The sequence below is a fragment of the Gavia stellata genome, chromosome 4, assembly GCF_030936135.1.
Source record: "Gavia stellata isolate bGavSte3 chromosome 4, bGavSte3.hap2, whole genome shotgun sequence".
Lineage (NCBI taxonomy): Eukaryota > Metazoa > Chordata > Aves > Gaviiformes > Gaviidae > Gavia > Gavia stellata.
The window spans coordinates 7,125,384-7,145,365 of NC_082597.1; the positions used below are offsets into that span (position 1 = coordinate 7,125,384).

General features: G+C 38.8%; 1 protein-coding gene across 2 annotated transcripts in view; it reads right to left on the reverse strand.

Moving 5' to 3' along the window:
* Positions 1-19,982, reverse strand: part of USP6NL (USP6 N-terminal like) — a 98,427-nt gene that overhangs the window by 56,301 nt on the left and 22,144 nt on the right. Inside the window, exons 1-3 of one of the 2 annotated variants that reach the window (XM_059816469.1) lie at positions 16,311-16,368; positions 9,421-9,494; positions 8,007-8,089 (exon numbers count right to left, since the gene is read on the reverse strand). In XM_059816469.1, coding sequence (XP_059672452.1) covers positions 8,007-8,089; positions 9,421-9,494; positions 16,311-16,368 — 215 coding nt within the window. Of the gene's footprint in view, positions 1-8,006; positions 8,090-9,420; positions 9,495-16,310; positions 16,369-19,982 lie in introns of those variants that run through there. The other variant, XM_059816468.1, reaches the window with a different exon arrangement.

A 19,982-nucleotide genomic window follows, 5' to 3' on the forward strand; every position in this document is an offset into this window, starting at 1 on the left:
AGGATTTTCACAGCTCATTATCGAAAGTTAACAGAACAATTCAATTGGAGTTCATCAATGAATGATGGAAAGAAAAAAGTTCTTGAAAAGTTGCAGTAAGTAAATTATAGTTTTTCCTCTTATTTCTACTTTGTATCTAATAAGACCTGAGCAATTTTAATGCTTTCCACAATATATTAGTCAGCATACATCAGTGATAACCTATGTTCCCCAATGTAGAGTAGGAAAATTGGGCCTTGAGCTGTACCTGCCCCGAATTCAAAAAAAATGTTATTTCCTTCTTACTTAGAAAAGCACAACTGTGGTCTTAAAAGGTTTTCTTATACAAGAAAACTGAATGCCTCCCTCACAGCTGGGTGATGTACAGAGATAGACAAATAAAAGAATCAAACAAGAATGATATACACACAAGTATGGCTAATGAAAGACCAGATAATATAAATCCTAATTGCTAGCTAAAAAGGAAAGGTGTGGAATTTATGTGGTTTGTTTGTTTTTTTTTTTAAACACTCCTTGCTTGGTCACTATCTGATGAAGGACTGAAATCACTAGTTCCAACAGGTACCAAACAATGATCCTGGCTGATGTCTGATCCTCGAGAGGGAATGTCATTCAATGAGTTAGAGACTTCAGTACAAAGCAGCACAGAACCTGGCAGTATATTGAACAGGTGCATATTGTGTTGAGACCTAAGCAAAGGAAGAAGCCTTCTAGCTATTCGGATCTGCTCAAATTTTAGTTTTCTGTGCCATCCTGGAAAGCCGCTGAGGCCATTTAGCTTATCCTGCTCTCTGACTTTTGGCCTGGCACCAAAAAAGAGGACCGGCTCTTTAAACATGAAATTGGTGCTGACCTTTAGAGTTGTAAAATGCTGCTTTCAGCTTTTAGCCTGTTTTAGGAGCAGGTACAAAGTTTAGGCTGTTTTGCAAACCCCAATCAGCCAATGCTTTTGTGGCCATTCAACTGTAACATTATATGGGGCAGGGAGGAAGGGGAAGGATTAAAGTTATTTTGTCCTTCACAAAAACACAGAATCACTAAGGTCGGAAAAGACCTGTAAGAACATCAAGTCCAACCATCAACCCAACACCACCATGCCCACTAAACCATGTCCCACAATGCCTCGTCCACACATTCCTTGAACACCTCCAGTGAGGGTGACTCCACCACCTCCCTGGGCAGCCTGTTCCAGTGCTTCACCACTCTCTCAGTAAAGAAATTTTTCCTAATATCCAGCCTAAACCTCCTCTGGCGCAACCTGAGGCCATTTCCTCTCATTCTGTCATTAGCCACTTGGGAGAAGAGACCAACACCCACCTCACCACAACCCCCTTTCAGGTAATTGTAGAGAGCGATATGGTCTCCCCTCAGCCTCCTCTTCTCCAGACAGAACAACCCCAGTTCCCTCAGCCGCTCCTCATCAGACTTGTGCTCCAGACCCCTCACCAGCTTCGTCGCCCTTCTCTGGACACGCTCCAGCACCTCAATGTCCTTCTTGGAGTGAGGGGCCCAAAACTGAACACAGGATTCGAGGTGCGGCCTCACCAGCACCGAGTACAGAGGCATGATCACCTCCCTACTCCTGCTGGGCACACTGTTTCTGATACAGGCCAGGATGCCGTTGGCCTTCTTGGCCACCTGGGCACACTGCTGGCTCATATTCAGCCGGCTGTCAACCAGCACCCCCAGGTCCTTTTCCACCGGGCAGCTTTCCAGACACTTGTCCCCAAGGCTGTAGCGTTGCAGGCCTTGTAGCTAGCTGGAGAGTTTCACAAAAAATAAATACAAGGATACATTCATGAAAATATATGTTTAAATATGTGCTTCAATGATCTTCAGTTAAAGCTTCAATTCTTATTTATTTACAAAACATTGACTGTCATTTGGATTTGTTGCTTACTTTTGTTGCTTTAAGACCTTTAATAATCTTTTAACTATAAAAATCATTCATATAATTGCCATTTCTAAATAGACAAAGTAATATAGGTATTATTTAAACTGTAGGCTTAAAAAAGAAATTAAATGTCTTTTATAACGTTCCTAGGAGTAGTAATAGGACATGCCACCGCCCAAGGAATAACGTATTAATTCTAGTAGCTTTTTTAAGCATCCCAAAGCAGTAACAAATCAACTAAAGAATTCAAGGAGGGGGAAGGGGGAAATCCCAGATCCCAAGGCATTACTGGAATGCCTGCTATAAGCTTCAGGACACTCAGAACTTCATGTAGGTTTTTTTCCCTGAAGTTATTTCCTTATCAATGACTGCTGCTAGAAAAACTGCAAATAGAAGTATCTACAAGGTAAAGTTTCTAAGAAAGAACAGTACACAGTGAAAAGATTAAAAACATTACTTTAAAATTTAGCCAAGCTCCAAGATAAGACAGAAAGGAACTAGGTTTTTGTGGGGTGCAGGGTGTTTGGAGTTTGGTTTTCTGGGGTAGGGGTTTTATTTTTGTTTTCTACTTGTTTGTTGGATTTTTTTAATTGCAACATTCTGGTGCTTTTTGTGTGTGTGTGTGTGTGTGTGTGTACTCTGAGCATGAAATGAGAACTTTTGATTAAACCTGGAGAAAAAAAAAAAAAGAGGTAGCTTGACACATAGTTGACCAAAAAGACACAACATATCCAAGAAAAGCAAAAAAAAAAAAGGAAAAACCCACCAAACATTATTTTTTATGAATACCAAACACATTCCATCTTTTTCATTTCCAAGAACAGCTGAAACAGTTTTTGTTATGACTATCTGTGAAGAGATCTGATGCATTTCTCCCATTCCTAAAATACTTGATTGAAAAAGTCGTATATTATAGACTAAGGCTTAACTGAACACTATGGTAGTCCCCTGAGATAGTTTGTTCCATACCTGTAGGTTGATAAAGTCTAGCAGACTATCTGCCACATGCAATTTCAAGAATGTTTTCCAGAAAAGAATATTCGATCTTATCAAAACACTGGTAGACTCTAGATACAAATGCTAGTGCTACATTTCCTGGAGGAAAAAAACGTTCCTCTTAAAAATGAATGGTATTTTTCACATCAGCCCTACTGTTCAGCATTCCTGCACCATAATGTGCAATCAGGAGTCCAGCGGGATTTTTAATGAAGAATTTACAGAATGAGGACCATGCCTGAAGTTTTTTGGGTTGGGATGTTGTTGCCTTTTTTTAAAAAAAAACATATTTTTAGGATTATAGGTAACCACAGTGCACCTGTAGAAATATACTGGTCTGTTCTCTCAAGACTCTTGTGTTCATGACTAAGACGAGCTCCCTGGCATGGGCTTCTCCTAGCCAAACGTTACATAAGTGAAGAGTTAAGTTTTAATAGGCACTACTCCATGTATAACAGCTGACTTTAGGAAGACCAATAGCACTTGATAGAAACTAGTTTATATCAATTAACAACGCTAATCGAATTAAGACTGTATGAAATGGTATTGAGATGAACCAATGCTACTCCATCTTTCTTGTATTGCTTTGCAAATTGAGTTTAACCTAACAGTGTTATAAATATTGCACTGGAAAGTATGAACAGCTATCAGCTGGGTCCAGGTGGCAAACGTACAGCACAATCTCAGCTATGAGAAGGCACACCAGCATCCGAATTGTAGCTCCCTCAGAGTTGTTATGTGCCCTTACGGTCACTTGAGACCTCTGGACTCTGAAATGGCCTTTTCCCCTTGGGAACACAGTGCACTAAAAGCATGTCTCTCAAAATACATCCTCAACCTTCCGGAAGGAAGCAAACACACTGTCGGGATGTACAACAATCTAGTAACGATGGTCACATTTACAGTGTTCTGTTACCAACATGTCCAGAAAACAGTGGTTCCCTTGGCCAATGTCTCTGCTACCTTCTTCACAAGTTAGGTTTCCAGTGCTTGACTTGTACCCAGCATGGCAGTTACATGTATTGGGTTTCAGTAGCCAGGGGCTGCAGGGGAGACCTGTGTGGGAGGAGGCCATGCCCTGCCCTGTGCCAGGCATGGCTGCTCCAGCCATCTCTGAATCCTCTACAACAAAGCCATCATGTGCCAAAACTTCAGTCAGTTGGCAGAACCCATGATCCCTCTACTAAAAACATTTTTAAAAGCACGGCAGCTGTTAGAGGCAGGAGAAATGCAGGAGATGTGGGGAAAACCAGAAGAGACACATGGAAGGAGATGTTGTTTGGGACATGGCTGGAGACGTGCTCTTAGGAGGAGGCACATCATGCCAGGGGAGGGACATCTCCAAGGGGACTGCAGCCTAGGGGTGACCCACACTGGGGAAGCAGAAAACGAGTAAGATACAAGGAGCAGTAGACAAAAACAAGTAAGAAACCAAGAGCAGCAGAAAGAAGCCTTTACGCGCAGGACCCCAACCCCATGCACTGCCTGCCACCTCACCAAAGGAACCGGGGTGAGCCAAGGGTAACCCATGGCAAAAAAACATGGGAAGTTAGTCCTGGGGGCACAAGGGAAAGAGGTGTTTCCCCTAGGTGTTCCTTAAAGTTTTATGGTTTTGGGGTCCCCCCCCAATATCCAAATCAGCAATCAGAACATTGTGTTATTTGGCAATAAATTATGTAAAAAATTCCCCAAATTGAGACTGTTTTGCCAGCAACACCATATGGCTTAAATAAACCATGATGGCCACCACTTCCTTACAGCCTCACAACAACAGTAATTGGTAAGGCCAAGTTTTCTACATTTTAGCGAAAATGAGACTCTTTCTGGTTTGTGCATTCCTCTCATATACAATTTATAAGCTATTCTACTGAAAACATGCCCTTTACAATTTAGTCAGTCCCACTGCCAATACTCCTCATAGGTACATTTTGTTTTGTACAATCTGGTCTCAAACATCTCAAGAGACAGACCCCCTCGGCTCCCCACAGGGTTATTTCGCAGCTTAGCACATTTGCAGAAACCTTCTTCTCATATCCAACTTCCCTCTAACGCTTCCCTTTATTCATTTCAAACAAGTCTCATCATTATAATGCTTTGGTACTTCTCACTGAACCTACTTTCTTGTTCCCTAAATTCATTAGGTATCAACTCAGCTTTTTTGATTTTTTTTTTTTGTTTTAAATAGCTGTTTTAATAACCTGTCCACACCAATTTCCTTTTAATATCCAAAGTCAACTAGAACTTCCATATTCATTTGCAGAACTGCAAAATAAAAAATAGTACTACAGCAAACAAATTAAATTGTGTTCTTAAGGCAGCAGCCACTAAAAATTTAAGACGGTGCTAGGTAAAGATGGTCCTAACTATTATAAACAAAAAATACTACAACAATTAGAATTGACCAAAGCTGCCCAACAGATATTTCAGCTGTGGGTCTTAAATGAAGGTTAGCCTTAAGGTGAGATATTTCACCCAAAGGGAAGTGTCATATCTGTTTCAAATCACCAGCAATTTCTACGCTGTTACATAAAAAGCCACCTTCCCTCTGCTACTCGGTATGTTCTCAGAAGAAAATCTAAACAGTTTTACCCACTTCTATTGGTATGGCAGGAAGACAATAGAAGTGTAAGTATCTTCAGGTTCCCCAAGTTTACTAATTCCCAGTTTGACACACAAATAAGGACACTGGGACACCAGAAGAATCGCAGATCTAGACCAAAACTACTCTTTAAAAGTCTCTAGTCTTTAATTTCATCCATCTTCTTGGTGGCAAGTTACACAGGCAGCTTGAGTGTTTCATCCCACCAACCTTATCTTTTCTGCCCTATCAGCAACCAGCTGAACTTTTAATGCACCTTCGCAGAGCCAAGGAAAGCTGCAGACAGGACATAGCCAAGGAGAAAGAGAAGTTTATAAACTACCAATAGTAATCAAGGCCTATTGTACTTGAACAAACAAGCCCTTATTTTCCGTCAGGTTCCCCATATCCAGCAGCCTTGTGATACAAAAGACATTTTTCAGCTACTTAGTATTTTGAAATGTCAGTGTAAACAAGATTACCAATCACTGCAGATCTCAACTTAACTAGAGTACAAGAAGTTTGATACTGTCCTCAGACTGCGTTTTCAATGTGCATCAGCCTGTTTGGTTAATTCACACTGTAAACACCTGATAGATGGGGCACAGGAAATTATGGGTCTTATGGATGATAACCATTAAGGCAACTGTTTGAGGCTTTTGTTACATAATGATTAGTTTCAAATTCTTGTAGGAATAGGAGTTTCTTTCAGAAATGGTAGATTGCACAGGCTCAGTATTGCAGTGTATGAACCCAGACCATAGTTAAAATCTACAATGCAATATAAATTGTCTTTTCAGGGAAAGACAGTTGATATGCTTATCCTAATTATATTTCTCCTATTAGGAGAGATTTTCTTTCTCAGGAAAATAAAAACATCATTTGCAATGAATTTGCTTTAAAGAATCATAAAGCAGCCTTGATGGCACTGTCAGGTGAAATCTGCCTTATAATGAGATATCATTAGCATATAAGCAAAAAATACCACACAATTAGTGAAGAGACAGACTATCTACCTACATGTATACACACAGTGTGATGTAAGAATGCCCACAGTAGCTTTAAGTTAGAGCTGCAGCAGCATGGAAACTGGCCCATGGTGCCTTGCCAAGCAGCACCTCCATAACTGCATCTCAAATATAGTTCAGCATTGGAGCCATGAAATCCAAGGCTCCTGAAAACTGTCTGCAGCAGCAACTGTAGCAGACATAAATAACATTCTTCCATGCCTAACATATAAAAAGGCAAATATCACAATACAGTAACAGGAAAAGTTCAGGAGTTCATAAGGATACCAAAATCAAGAAGCTACTTGCAAATCTGAAGGCACGGGATTCAATTTCCATTGAAGTCAGTGATGAACTTAGCAGTGGCTTCAATTACTTTTGCACAAGAAATAATTCTGACATCCTCCATTAAGAATGCCTACAACTGCAGCTACACCACCAGACACATGGTGTTGCAGCTGTAGTTTACCAACACAAAGACCACTCTGTAAAATAGAACTGTTTGGAGGTCATACACCAAATTAACTCACCCTGATGAAGCAAATGAAGTCTACAGGTAAAGATGACTGTTTTAACTGACAGTTTATAAAAGCAACGACATTACAAAATAAAAGAAAGGGGGGGGGAAAAATCCCACCTAAAACCAAAACACACACACGTCTCTCCCCCACCGATACTGTAAAAAAAGTACATAGTTATTACAATAAGTTTTCCACTCATGACTGATTTTTCTGGACTTTAATTGCACTTCATGTATTCAAACATAAATGCCAAACACCAGGAGTGGCAGAAAGTCTTGACTGGATATTATCAAAAAATAGCAAGTCAGTTTGCGTTCAGTTTCTGCAAGTTGGATATTTACATCTGCCAACCGCAAAAGTCCTAATACGATTTAATACTCTCATCTTTTATTTGCCAAAAAGACAGAGATTATTTGTTACAAAGGAGGTACCTATCAGGTAATTGGATCTGGATTCTGACATTTTCTGACTTGACTTTGTGATGCAACATTAGGTCCCAAATCAGCAGAGACTTCAGTAAGGTTACCAAATAGATGAAGTTAATTGAGATTTATCTTTGAAGGACTGGGACACATAGTTGTTCATATACAACTGTTAAGTAACTTGAAATATTTTGGGATTTTTTTTAAGGATCAACACTGTAATAAATTTTTTTTAAAATCCTTCCAAGAACTTCAATTTTGTTTATCTATAACACAATTACTTAAAATCAAAATTTATCTGCAATTTAATTCAGCTTGAAATATATTTTTTGTAGACTATCAATTTTCATTCCCAAATATTCAAAAACATTTCACTCCCTACATAGGATCAAGTTACAGAACTGAAAAACAGCTAGAAATGGAATTGAAAAGCTCAGTGAAAGACTACCCAGAACTCACACAGCAAACAGTTTCCAAAAGATCTATAAAAGGCATAAGAACACTTTCACCGAACAGGTGATACAATAAAAAGCATAAATAGTAATAGTAGCAAAGACCAGCAAAGTTCTTTTCAAGCTCGCTACTTACTGTAGAAACCCAAATCTATCTGTGACTTTGTAAAGACGATAGTCAGCATCTTCCCATGGTTCAATCTGCGCACCCTCCCGTCCCTAAAGGAAAGAATAAAAAGAAGAGCCAAATTAAGTTTTATGACACAGTAAGTCAAGACAGCATTCAACCACTCAAAGCACAATCTTTGGGATACACTGGTAGTAGGGTAGAGGAGGGAGAGGAGAACACTAATCCTAAACTGACCAACCAAGAAAAAGGAGAGTAGCACACCTCTTCCAGCCCCTACAAACAGTATTTTCATCACAGGAAATCTCTTCTAGTCACTGCTACACATAGAATAAATTTCAACCACTGATTTCAACCACAAACTCATCATAATCTCACATCTGTTGTTTATCTCCACCACAGTCCATCAAGGTCCCCACACAGTGCCCTCTACTCATTTTATTTCCATATTCTGTCTTTCCTGAACCATCACCTGGCAAGAGCACATACCGCAAACAGTCTTGAGCCAACATCCATGCTACTTCCAGCAGCTGTCAGAATGCAGCGCTGAGTCTTCCCTCAATGAAGCACTCATTCATGTTCCTCTCTTCTACTGCAATTGCCGATTTTTGTAAGACTTGTAGAAATATAAGTGTATTTCAGCTATATATTCTTCTGGTATGGGCTACGCACAAGTTACTGGGTGTGAAGAGAGGCCACCACTCAGAACAGAAACCATGTGCGTGTTTCTTCCTTATTAAAAAAAAAACCACACACAGCCACGCACTCAAGTGCACACTGTGCAAGCCACCACAAAGTCTAGCATGTAAAATGTTCCATGAACTCTACAAACAAGTCTATTGCTCAGTACTCCAATGACACTTATAAAGTCCGTAAGTGTTACAAGAATATGTGAATATGGTGTAGGTATTCTAGGCATACTCTGTGCCAGGCTTTTATGGTTCAAGAAAAAAGAAAAAATGGATATGACTAGTGTATTTCTTCAATTCCTCACAGAAATCTGACAAACAATGCAGTTCACTCATCTTTTAAGTTCTCTGTGATGATTTAAATGTTTCTATTACCATAACCAAAAATTAAATAAAAAGTAAAACAAGAGTTCCTCTGATCTCGTAGATATACTGAGCATCCTGAAACACCCTAGTTTCATTACTTCTAATACATTACACTACCCTAAAATAATCCCAAAGCAACTTCCCATACACCTGAAAAATGAGTTGATTGAGTCATTATCCAGAATATCCCCCACGGAGGGAGAATTTAATTCACCCAGAGGCCACTGTATCATGAAACCTGAAGATTAGTACTACAGAGTATTTCAAACAAAAGCTAGCGGCAACTATGATTCTTTTTTTTTTTTAAACAGACCTATTACTAAGATTAATTATAAAATGTCTTTATAATTATTACCAAGTTCACTTACTCTGTCATACTTGGCAACTATCTCTGCTCGTTCTTGGGCAAGTTTGATAGCAGCATCCTGCTCGGCATCTGCACCTGTAGAGAATTAAAGTAATGTTGCTCAGATTCTCTCACTTGTGAACAAAGAACTGCAGCTAAATACTTGGAAAATAAACTTCAACCTCAGAGAGATTAGTTGGATGGAGAAATGCCAAAACTATTGTATCAAAGCAAAATATGACCTTGGTGCGTGTCTTGAATACTGTTCAGAGTAAAATACAATTACTGGATGGTATCCCAACTGCTGAGTGTAGAATGTTGCTGATTTTCCACCAAAGCAGATATTAAATAAAGTTAAAAAAATAATACCCCACAACAACCCACTAACTGAAAGACTGAAAAAAATAGTAAAAACTACTAGTTGTTAATTCCACAAACATTCACAGTCAAAAAAAGCCAAAAAAATATACTACTGGTTTAAAACAAAAGTGTGAACTATTTACAGCATTTGTAGAAAGGGATTCAAATACTGATGAATGCTGAAGAAATACGGCACAACTTCATCTGAGAAATTGCCTAAGACTTATTTCTCAGAAAACAGGGAAGGACATCCTTATAATATCAGAACTGCAACCTGGGCAACCCAGAGTTGGAATAAGCATAAGGATGCGACCACAGGAAGGTTGACAAGCAAGAAAAAACAAACAGATGCATAGGTAAGCACTGGACATCAGCACGCTGCATACAGCAGTTTTTACTATGGTGGTGGAGTTAAGTTTAGATAAATCTGGTCTGATCAAGAGAAGGGGAAGCAGACTGTGTGCGTAACTGAGTAAGGTTCCTTGGCATTGTTCCCTTAGCAGAAACCACCTCTAGAACATGGACAGGAACATAAAGAGGGCACCATGAAAGGAAAAGTAAGAAAGATGCTGCTTTCAATATTCAACAACATAATGCACTTCCAATATCCTAAATGTGATTATGATTTCAAATGAATGAGGCAAATCAGTTTTAATCAATGATAAGTTTGTGAAAGATTCAAGAGTTGATGTTTCGATTACTAAAAAGCAATGATAAAGCAAAGGTTTGAAATAGTTTTCAAGCACACACTGTTATAAAAATAACTGCAGGCATGTGGTTTTTCGTCACTATTTAGTTCATGGCAACATAATGAACTTCAGAAATTGTACGTATCAACCATCCGGGCCACAAAATAGAAAAACAGATCAGATATTACAGTTTTCTATCATATGACATGAACACATTTATTTGTTCAAATCCAGTATTTCTTTAATAAAATTTACCTACATATTTCTCAGATATTTAGACAAGAAGTTGTGCATTCTCAGCCATCTGTTAGAGATCTAGCATGGCCTCTGCATATTTTCATTTAAAAAGTTTCTATAGGGGAATGCAGAGGGAACCCCAGTATGCCTGATCACACACACGAGCACCAGCATTTGGGCAACAGTGATGCTTGTCCCAAACTTCCCCTAATGGGAAGTCTGACTGTTTCTTTAAAGCTTCTACTTATGATGTCCAGAAGTTCTCCTCATTCTGGCCCCCTTCTGCTTGTCACCATCATTTCCCAATCATATTACTCCCATTTACTAGCAAGGTCATCGAGCTTTGTAATTTTTTTCCAGTGTGCACCAGAACCAGCACACATGTATTTACACAATTATTTGAGGAAAAAAAAAAAATAGTTAAGAATTACATCTGCCATATTTGGAAGTTATGCATCTCTGTACCGCAACACTGATAAATAATTTCCTCCCTATAACGTGAGAAGCAAGTAGAGTCATTTCATATTGCTCAGCCTTTAGTGCTGTCCAAGCAGCGCACTGTTTCTCCCGCTCCTTCAGGTGCTGGATCCACCTTTATTCCTAAACTTAAAGAGGACTGCAAGACACAAAGCAGTTTGGTTTCAGGTTTGTTTTTCTCTGACACAGTTTTATAGCAATTGCGGGATCCTGTTACCCCAGCTACCTATGTGAATGCTGACCAAGACACAACTCTTACAGACCAACCAGTGCCCTGCTAGAACCCCTCCCCAGCACTGCCACCACACAAGGGCACAGACTGAACTCTATGCAACTCTGAGTGCATTCAAGCACTATATATTTCCCGACACAATTATAACAATCTGGTTTTTTATCCTTTACTAGTTGACGTACTATGCCTACTAAACTGACAACGTCCACTAAAGCTACCAAATCTACACTGACATGAAGTAGTACATGAAGCTTAGCATTACTTTCAAAGTGAGAAGCTAAAGGAACCATAATCAAAATTAAATTGCATTTTCTTTAGTAAGACACAAAGAGAACTGTGCTTATAGTAAGTCTTCATAGAAGGCCAATTACGGGTTTTTAAAAACAAGTAAACTTCATGCTCGTTGAGAAAGCTAACATTCCCTCACAGAATTCAAGTACTGAGCAATCCTCATCTTCACTTCTCCAACAAACAGATGCGGTGGGAAAGCTTACTTGTTTAAAGTATGACTGCTGCTGGGCTTCAAGAAACAGGGGAAAAAAAACCTGCCACTTTTTCCCAGTAAAAGAGAGATTAGATCTGATTTGAGAAAGTGTGACTGAATAGTAAGTAGTCAATATTGTATAACACATAGTAGTCAATATATTCAAGTAGTCAATACATTTCTTTATTAACAATTAAAAGATAGACTACTTGTATTTAAAAATGTACTCAAAAAGGACATGCACAGCTCTTGAACACCACAGATGGAATAAGTGGCAGAAGTTGAAACAAAGTTTAAACCCTTACTTAAAAGAATACAAAACTGTATTTGCACCAGAAACTGAGTCCTGATTTACGCCAAAAATGTGGCCACGGCTTACCTTCCTTTCCTCTGCGTAAGTAACACACGAATCAAAGTTTGGCATGTTTTGTGCCTCATGACAATTCAATTACATTTAGTGTGGAAATTATCATATTCATTGCCTTTAAAGTAATCCTCTTCCCTTTTTGACAGAATCATCTTAACCTTCCAGCTGCACTGAGATAGTTTAATGTTACGTTAATCCGTCCATACTGAAAACTCAGAAAACAGCTTGAGATGGAGACAAGTGGTTATATTTTGGGAGAGAAGTATAAAATATGATTTTTCTTATAAGAGGAATTATTTAAATACCTCCAAGGTAGAAATTACACAATGATTCCTGATAAAGTAAAAGCTAAATATGGGAACAGGAAAAGTTCTTCATGAAACATCTTCCTAGGCACAAAAATACATTACTACATCACTATGAAATTAAAGACAAATAACTGGTATTCTTATCAGTTTTATTCAGTAAGTCTTATCTCACTGAAAGCAATTAAAGGTGTGAAACAAGTATGATTAAATTTTCTAATTAAAAGTTAGCATTACAGATGATCAATGTCACATAATACTGGAAACAATGCAATCTCAGACGAGGCTAACATTAATATATAGTCAATTAACTAGTACAGAGAATATGGAAACATATTATCAACGACCTAAAAAAAAAAAAACCATCAGTGATAACATCTGCCAATGATGGCATACTAAACAGTACATATAAGTCCCCCCAAAAATTGGTCAGGCTTACAAGGTACAACGAGCATGCTTAAAACCCTGCCAAGCAGCAACATTACACATCTAGCTTGTGAAAAAGGTAAATCATAAAAAGAAAGGCCAGGAAAAAAAATTTGTGAACAGTTGGCCTGATACACATAACACTCCCCATTAGAGAGTATTTTCCCCTCATCACTCTGTCATGCTGACCCGTTTTCTATATGTACAAATATTACAAATGTGTAAGTTTTGAAAAGCAGCATGCAAAGGAACTGAAGCATCATTACAGACAGAAAATCAAACCAAAAATCCCAACCTGTGATGACGTGAAAAAGGACTGACCTAACAGCCTGATTACTGCTTTTCTGCTTACCCTTGGAAATCAGATTATCTTACTTGTCAGTACTGCTGAGATGACTAGTAAACTGCTGGATTTAAACTTTCAAAAGGATACTTAAGGATGGGACTAGAATTGGTCTCATTTTGCAACTCACTGATTTTAAACTGCTAAAGAGTCAGGCCTGATAAATTAGACACCTGTGGACTGCCATCAGCCCTACAAAGCAAGAGGAAAGCATTGCCTACTATCAGTACAAGCCTTCTTCCTTTGTCACTCTAATAAGGGTCTCTCCTTACCTCACCAATTATCGAAGAATTCAAAAAGACACAATTTCTTCAGGAACTGAAAGAGGTGATGGTATGTAAGAAATGTAAGTGGTACAGGCAAAAAATTAAACTAGTCCTACACAAGGACACAATCCTAATTAGTCTCTAGTACTTATTTTCTGAGAGAAGAAATAAGTGATCTGGAAATGACAGCATTACTTAGTAGCAACAAATTTACAGACGAATTCTGGGTGTTACCCTGCTATCCATTATTAGGTGGTCTCTGTGTGTATCATAATCACATTTAAAAATAAAACCCCGCTTTTAAAGCTGGAGGTTTTTTAAAATTTCAAAAACCCTGTCCAATTCAGTCTATTAATATAAAAGTTGAAAAACATCAAGCTAAATTAAAATAAATTCCTAAAACTGACAACAAACAGGCTTCTTGCACAAACTTAAAAACTAACTGGAAACTCCCAGTTCCTACTAAGCAGCTGCAATTCTAAGTATCTTGCAAGGAATATTAGGGATAACAGTTTACTTTTCCAGAATTCCAGATACTTCCAATCCTAAAGAAGAAAGGCAAGTGCAGTAAAATTAAGCGAGGAGAAATTAATAACATTAATAGACTTAATACAAAGAAAAAAAAATACGTAATGTTCTGCTCTATAATGAATGCAAGACTAACTGGAATGGACCAACTGCCATAAGTGACGTATTTAACGGCAAAACAACAGATCCAAGTAAAAATAAACACTATTAAAGAGAAAATAAGGATGTGCCCTACAAATAGATGTAAAAATGAAATTCTGACTATTAGTAAAATTTTCTCAAGGATAGTAATCTTTGCAAGAAAACAGGTCCTGATACAGAGCTATGGTTTGACAGATCCGATCCAACTAAAAAAGAAATAATCCTGCCTTACTCTTGTCTTTGTGTCATCTTCTCCTTTCTGTTTCACAGGGAGAGACGGTAACTGTAGATGTAGGCATCTACAGACACCAGAGAACCTTTGATTCAAGGTGCCCCTATCACCCACCTAAAATACAGGGTTTTTTTAAGGGGGGGGGGGGGGGGAGGCAAAAAAAGGAAGAAATAAAATTGGTAACAATGTATTTTTGTATTAATTTAAATTGCCAAGCTAAACATTGAGGATCCTTCTTGCAGCCCCTGCAGTAACTCAGTTCTTCAAAATAAGTGAGTGGGAACAGGCAGTTCTGTCCCTCGTGTTTCCAGCAGCCAAGGAGCAGCTGAACTGCCTGTGACAGCCCGGCAGCAGCTCCACTGCTCCTGGTCAGGGGTGACTGTAACACAAACAGCCCATACCTACACCTGGGTTTCATCGCACGGACTGACGGAACCAAGCTGCTGCTGGGTGAGGAATTGCCAGAAGACAGTAAAATGCTGGTCTTTCCCACAAGAAAAAAAAGCTTCTGCTCTTTGAGGTTTACTAAGTACCTGTAGTTTGAACTCTGTTTGCCTAATCCTGCATGGCTCCTAATCCTGCTCAGCTACAGAACTGCAAATCAGTAAGGCACAGCATTTAAAAAGCGATTTTCATCTGCCATCCATTGAGAAGGCATCTCTAGACCATGCAAAAGTAGTCATACAACTTATGGGAATGATCTTTGGGGTGACTCAAACTCACTAGTGAGATTTCTCCCTGAAACTAGCCTAAAAATGCCTAGTTAGAGACAGTACCTCACCTGGAAAAGGTAACAACAGCTGAGCACTAGCTTCCTCATCAAGGTAGCACAAAATGAGTACCACCAAGAGCCTCACTCGGCATGTTCTTTACACGTATTGAAGGAGCGTGTTCTTTACACGTATTGAAGGAGCGTGTTCTTTACACGTATTGAAGGAGTGTATAGGGACATTATAGTGCTTATGCATTATCAGCAGCATAATAAGTTGCTTCTTACAGATGTGTCATAAATTTAAGTAATGCCTCTTTCCGATGTGGTCAGTATATCCTGTGTAATATTATCCCAAATTCTGAAAAGGAGATTTCTTCCCTTTCTTGTTCTTTGACCCATCATCACTGCCTCCTCAACCGGAGCAGTCTAAAAACCCCAAAGACTTGGAACATGCTAATTTGTTTTCCATTCCTTCACTCAAATTCTTGCTTGTTTGCAACATTACACATTCCACTGCACAAAGGGCTGCACTGGCACAAATTCCTGTCTGCAGGCACTGCCACCAGCTGCTACGCATCTACACATTCAAAGCACATATCAGAGCAATAAACAAAACATTTTGTAAGTCTCTGGTCATATCAGAAAGTCCCTTTAATACCCAGGCCGTTTATTTTCCTTCCAGTCCATTCCCACAGACAATGAAATAAAAGCCATGATGTACACTTAATAGTATTTTGTTGTGGTAGCCAACGTTCACAAGGAAAAATCTTGGTACATACCTGCACACAGATATTAAACCTGCTCTGAACAGACAAGATTAAGCATCATTTATTATATTTTATTTTTTCTCTTTATGCAGAGAGACCTTTTAATATAGAAGTGAAATAGTTACAGTTAGAAAGGCAATCCCGTTTACATAGCAATACTTCCTCAGGAGAAACAGTATTTCCAGAAGTTAACTGAGCTACGTTTCTTCCACCATTAAACACAATTATCTACCTTAATAGTATTAAGTATTTAAAACTCAATTATCACTAATCCGAAATGAGAGAGAAGTAAAACAGCACATGATATAAACAATTAAAGACCAGTATATAAAATAAAACATTTTACCAGTCGTTAGATTGCAATTTTCTGCCCAGTCCTTGTAAAGCTCTGTTTTAGTCTTCATGGAGTAAATCTGTTTGTTTCTAGACCATATTCTAAATCAGTTTATCAAAAATGAACGGGGGAAAGTTCTCCTCCTCCACTTGCAACATTTGCTCCACATAACTGAGCCACTTGACACGTGCTCCTTCTTTTTCAAGATATGGCCCCTCTACAGTTACACGAGCTGCAGATATTCAAACAAAGATATCGTTTGTTAATAAGAAGTGTCATGCAGGCACCATGCTAGTGTTCTCCATGGCGGCCCACAGCCCTGCATTCCAGCTAATAATAAACAAGAGGATTTGAACAAACAGCCTCAGAGGACGCAGCTCCTGTAGCACATCACTGTTACGCTCTTGGGTAAGAATTTTTACTGGAACTTACTAAGTGCTGCATGAAAAGCATCGTATTTAAAGGATTTACTAGAAATGGGGCTTGAAGTACCCTATTTCTGGCTTATTACTTAAGAAACCATGAAATTAAGTAATTCTAAAAATACAGTTTAGAGTTCTGTAACTGTTTGGCATTCCCTACTTACAGGATGGAGATTTTATATATTTCTATGTAAAACTCCTTTATTGTTCAGGATATCTTGGGGACCTGAAATACCTAGGATGTCAGGAGTTGACAAGAATGCTTTCATTGATGAAAGTATAAAAACACAAGATTTAATATTGGAAGAATTCATCTGCTTTTTGAAAGCTGAAAAACAAATCTCCATGCCAAATATTCAAGGACACACACGTCAAGCCGCTCTCCTGCATAGATGATAGTCCTTACACATGCACTCTCAAGCAAAATGTCAGCTGCTGTGTGATGCTTACAGCCAGGAGCCAGCCAATTCCATTTCTTAACCTAAGTCAGAGCACACACGCTGCCAGACCTGGCTTGGAAGACTTCCAGCTCTTTGTGAAGCCAACAGGAAGATGATTAGTGTGACTGTTCAGCCTGGAGAAGAGAGGGCTCAGGGGAATCCTATCAATGGACATAAGTACCTGAAAGGAGGGTGAAAAGAAGATGGAGCCAGGCTCTTCTCAGTGGTGCCCAGTGACAGGAGCAGAGGCAATGGGTACAAATTGAAACCCTGGAGGTTCCCTCTGAACATCAGAAAACACTTTGTCACTGTGCGGGTGACCGAGCACTGGCACAGGTTACCCAGGGAGGTTGTGGAGTCTCCATCGCTGGAGATACTCAAAAGCTGTTTGGACATGGTCCAGGGCAACTGGCTGTAGGCGGCCTGCTTGATTGAGCAGGGGGGTTGGACCAGATGACCTCCAGAGGTCCCTTTCAACCTCAACCATTCTGTGGCTTCCTTGCACCATGAAAAGTCTTAAAATGCCAGGAACTGATCAAGTGTATTGGACTATTCTTTCTTCCACAGGGACTGAGAACAAAAAAAAAAAAAATTGAAGTTCCTTCAGTTGTTTTAATCTTCCTCCACGTATCACCTGGCAGAGACAGAGCCTGGAAATGAGCAGCAGCTCCTTTGTCTTTACCACTGATTACTACTCATGGATCCTACCCAAACCCACGTGTCAATAGTTTAGTCTATGGATTCAGTATAAGTTTAGACTGAGCTAGTGTATTATCCACCACTAGGCACATTTCCCTCAAAAGTCTTACTGCTGACTTTCATGTACACACAACAGTAATCTTCTTGCTACACTAAAATTGTCTTCCATTTTTCTCATGATAGAGCCACTGAACTGGTTTTGTAAAACCAGCTACTTCTGTTTCCTTACCTGAAAGCGTATTTGTGGCGAAGATGAAAAGAACTCGCACACAATGAACATGAGCTCTTGTTCCAAGCTAACTCTCTCAACAGCTACCTTCACCACCAGAAAACAACTCGCTTTTTAACATTGCTGGTACTCTTCTACCACACACTACCCTCATGCAGCAATAAGTTAAGAGCTATATTACATCGATATTTTTGTTATATCTTTAATTGATTTTCAAGTTTAGTATGTCTATTTTTGTGGGTATTTTCAAGCAAAGACTTACACAGAGAAAAGGGAAGATTTTGGCTTAATCGAAATTTTTCTCTATTCAGAAGCAAAAAAAAAAAGCTAAAGGTGGAGTAAAACTATTTGTAAAATCAATAAATTCCACTATGCTCTGCACCAAAAAAACCATTCCAACAGCAAAACAAAAGCACCCTTCCTCTCCTTAATAATCAGCCTTTCTTCAGAGTAGTTTCACTGCATGAGGAGGAAAGGGTGGAAGATACGAAAGTAAGGATTTAACTTGCCTGAAGAAAAATGATTGAACTCTCATCTTAATGAAAAATCAAGTTTCACTACAGCAGAATACTTGCAGTTCTGCAGCATGCCCTTTGAGATGCTGCACAGTCACCAATAGAAAATGGTCACTTTGGAAATCAGTAGAATTAACTGCTACTAAAAGTTATCTCAAAGCAATTTTAAAATGAACCCCAAAAAGACTCAAAGCAAGAGCAGGGAAACTAAGGCAGCCCTGCTAAACAATATTCCACAGAGGAAGCCTGTGTCAAAACATGAAATTAGAATTTAGGAGTCTAACATATATTGCAAAGAATTTAAATCAACTACTCTTACTATCTTGCTTTTAAGCAGCAATTGTCTAAAGAACTTACAGGAACTCTACTAATATTAACGTCTATGACTTTATTTTTAATAACACAGCCTTGCTAATACCTATTAGTTAATAGAGCGCTGAAAGAACAAAACTCAGAATAAACCAGCAATAAAACAGCAAAAGAATATAATCTAATAAAACATAATTTGGGCATTTACTTAGTGTTAATTTGCAATTATTTTTTTTATGTGTTTCACATAAACAAGTACACCTTAAAATTAAATCACCCCCATTAGCTATGGCTACAACTAACCCAGCTGGAAACTGCAGTCCGAACGCTCATGTCATCACCTCACTATTAAGTCTTATGAATGTTACCATAAGGCTTACAAAGTGGAGCGACAAGAACTGGCAGGGTTCTACTGCAATTCCATTTTACAAAGCCTTGTGTGTGCAGTCATGAGCCAGAAGATAATTAATTTGCTGAAGGTTAACATAATCAGTTGCAAAGCCAGAAGAAACCATAATTGCTAATTTGCGACAAACTACACTGAAAAGAGTAAGCCCAATTTTGAACAATGCTCCTTTCTTGAAAGAAAAAGAGAAAAAAACCCCAACATACAACCCACCCTCCTGCCCAGGACTCTGTCAACACAATCCAGAACATTTATGGCAGCGCTTAATAGACTTAAATGTAAAGATTTGGGCAGGGTATAATTTGGGGCTTGCCAGTATGTAAAGACTGGCCTGACTTGTGCAACAACTAGCTAATGTCTTATGTCTAAGCTTAAGTCATCTTTTGTTGTTCTTCTTCCCAAGGGTGTAGTTGACATCTGGCCTTTTCACTAGTTTATTACTATTTTTCTCTTTCCTCACTGCTATGAAAGGGCAGCATTATGACCATTACGAAGTGGTCATTCACCTATACATTTCCTCTTTAAGGAGATGTAAACACTGTGCTGACTTAAGTAATGTCAGCCCTATAAACAGCTGTTCATCAGAGTAGATTTGCATTTTCGCTGTTCAACAAGATAGAGAAAGCCTTGTTTCTATAACACAGTATAACCCAGCAGCAAAGAA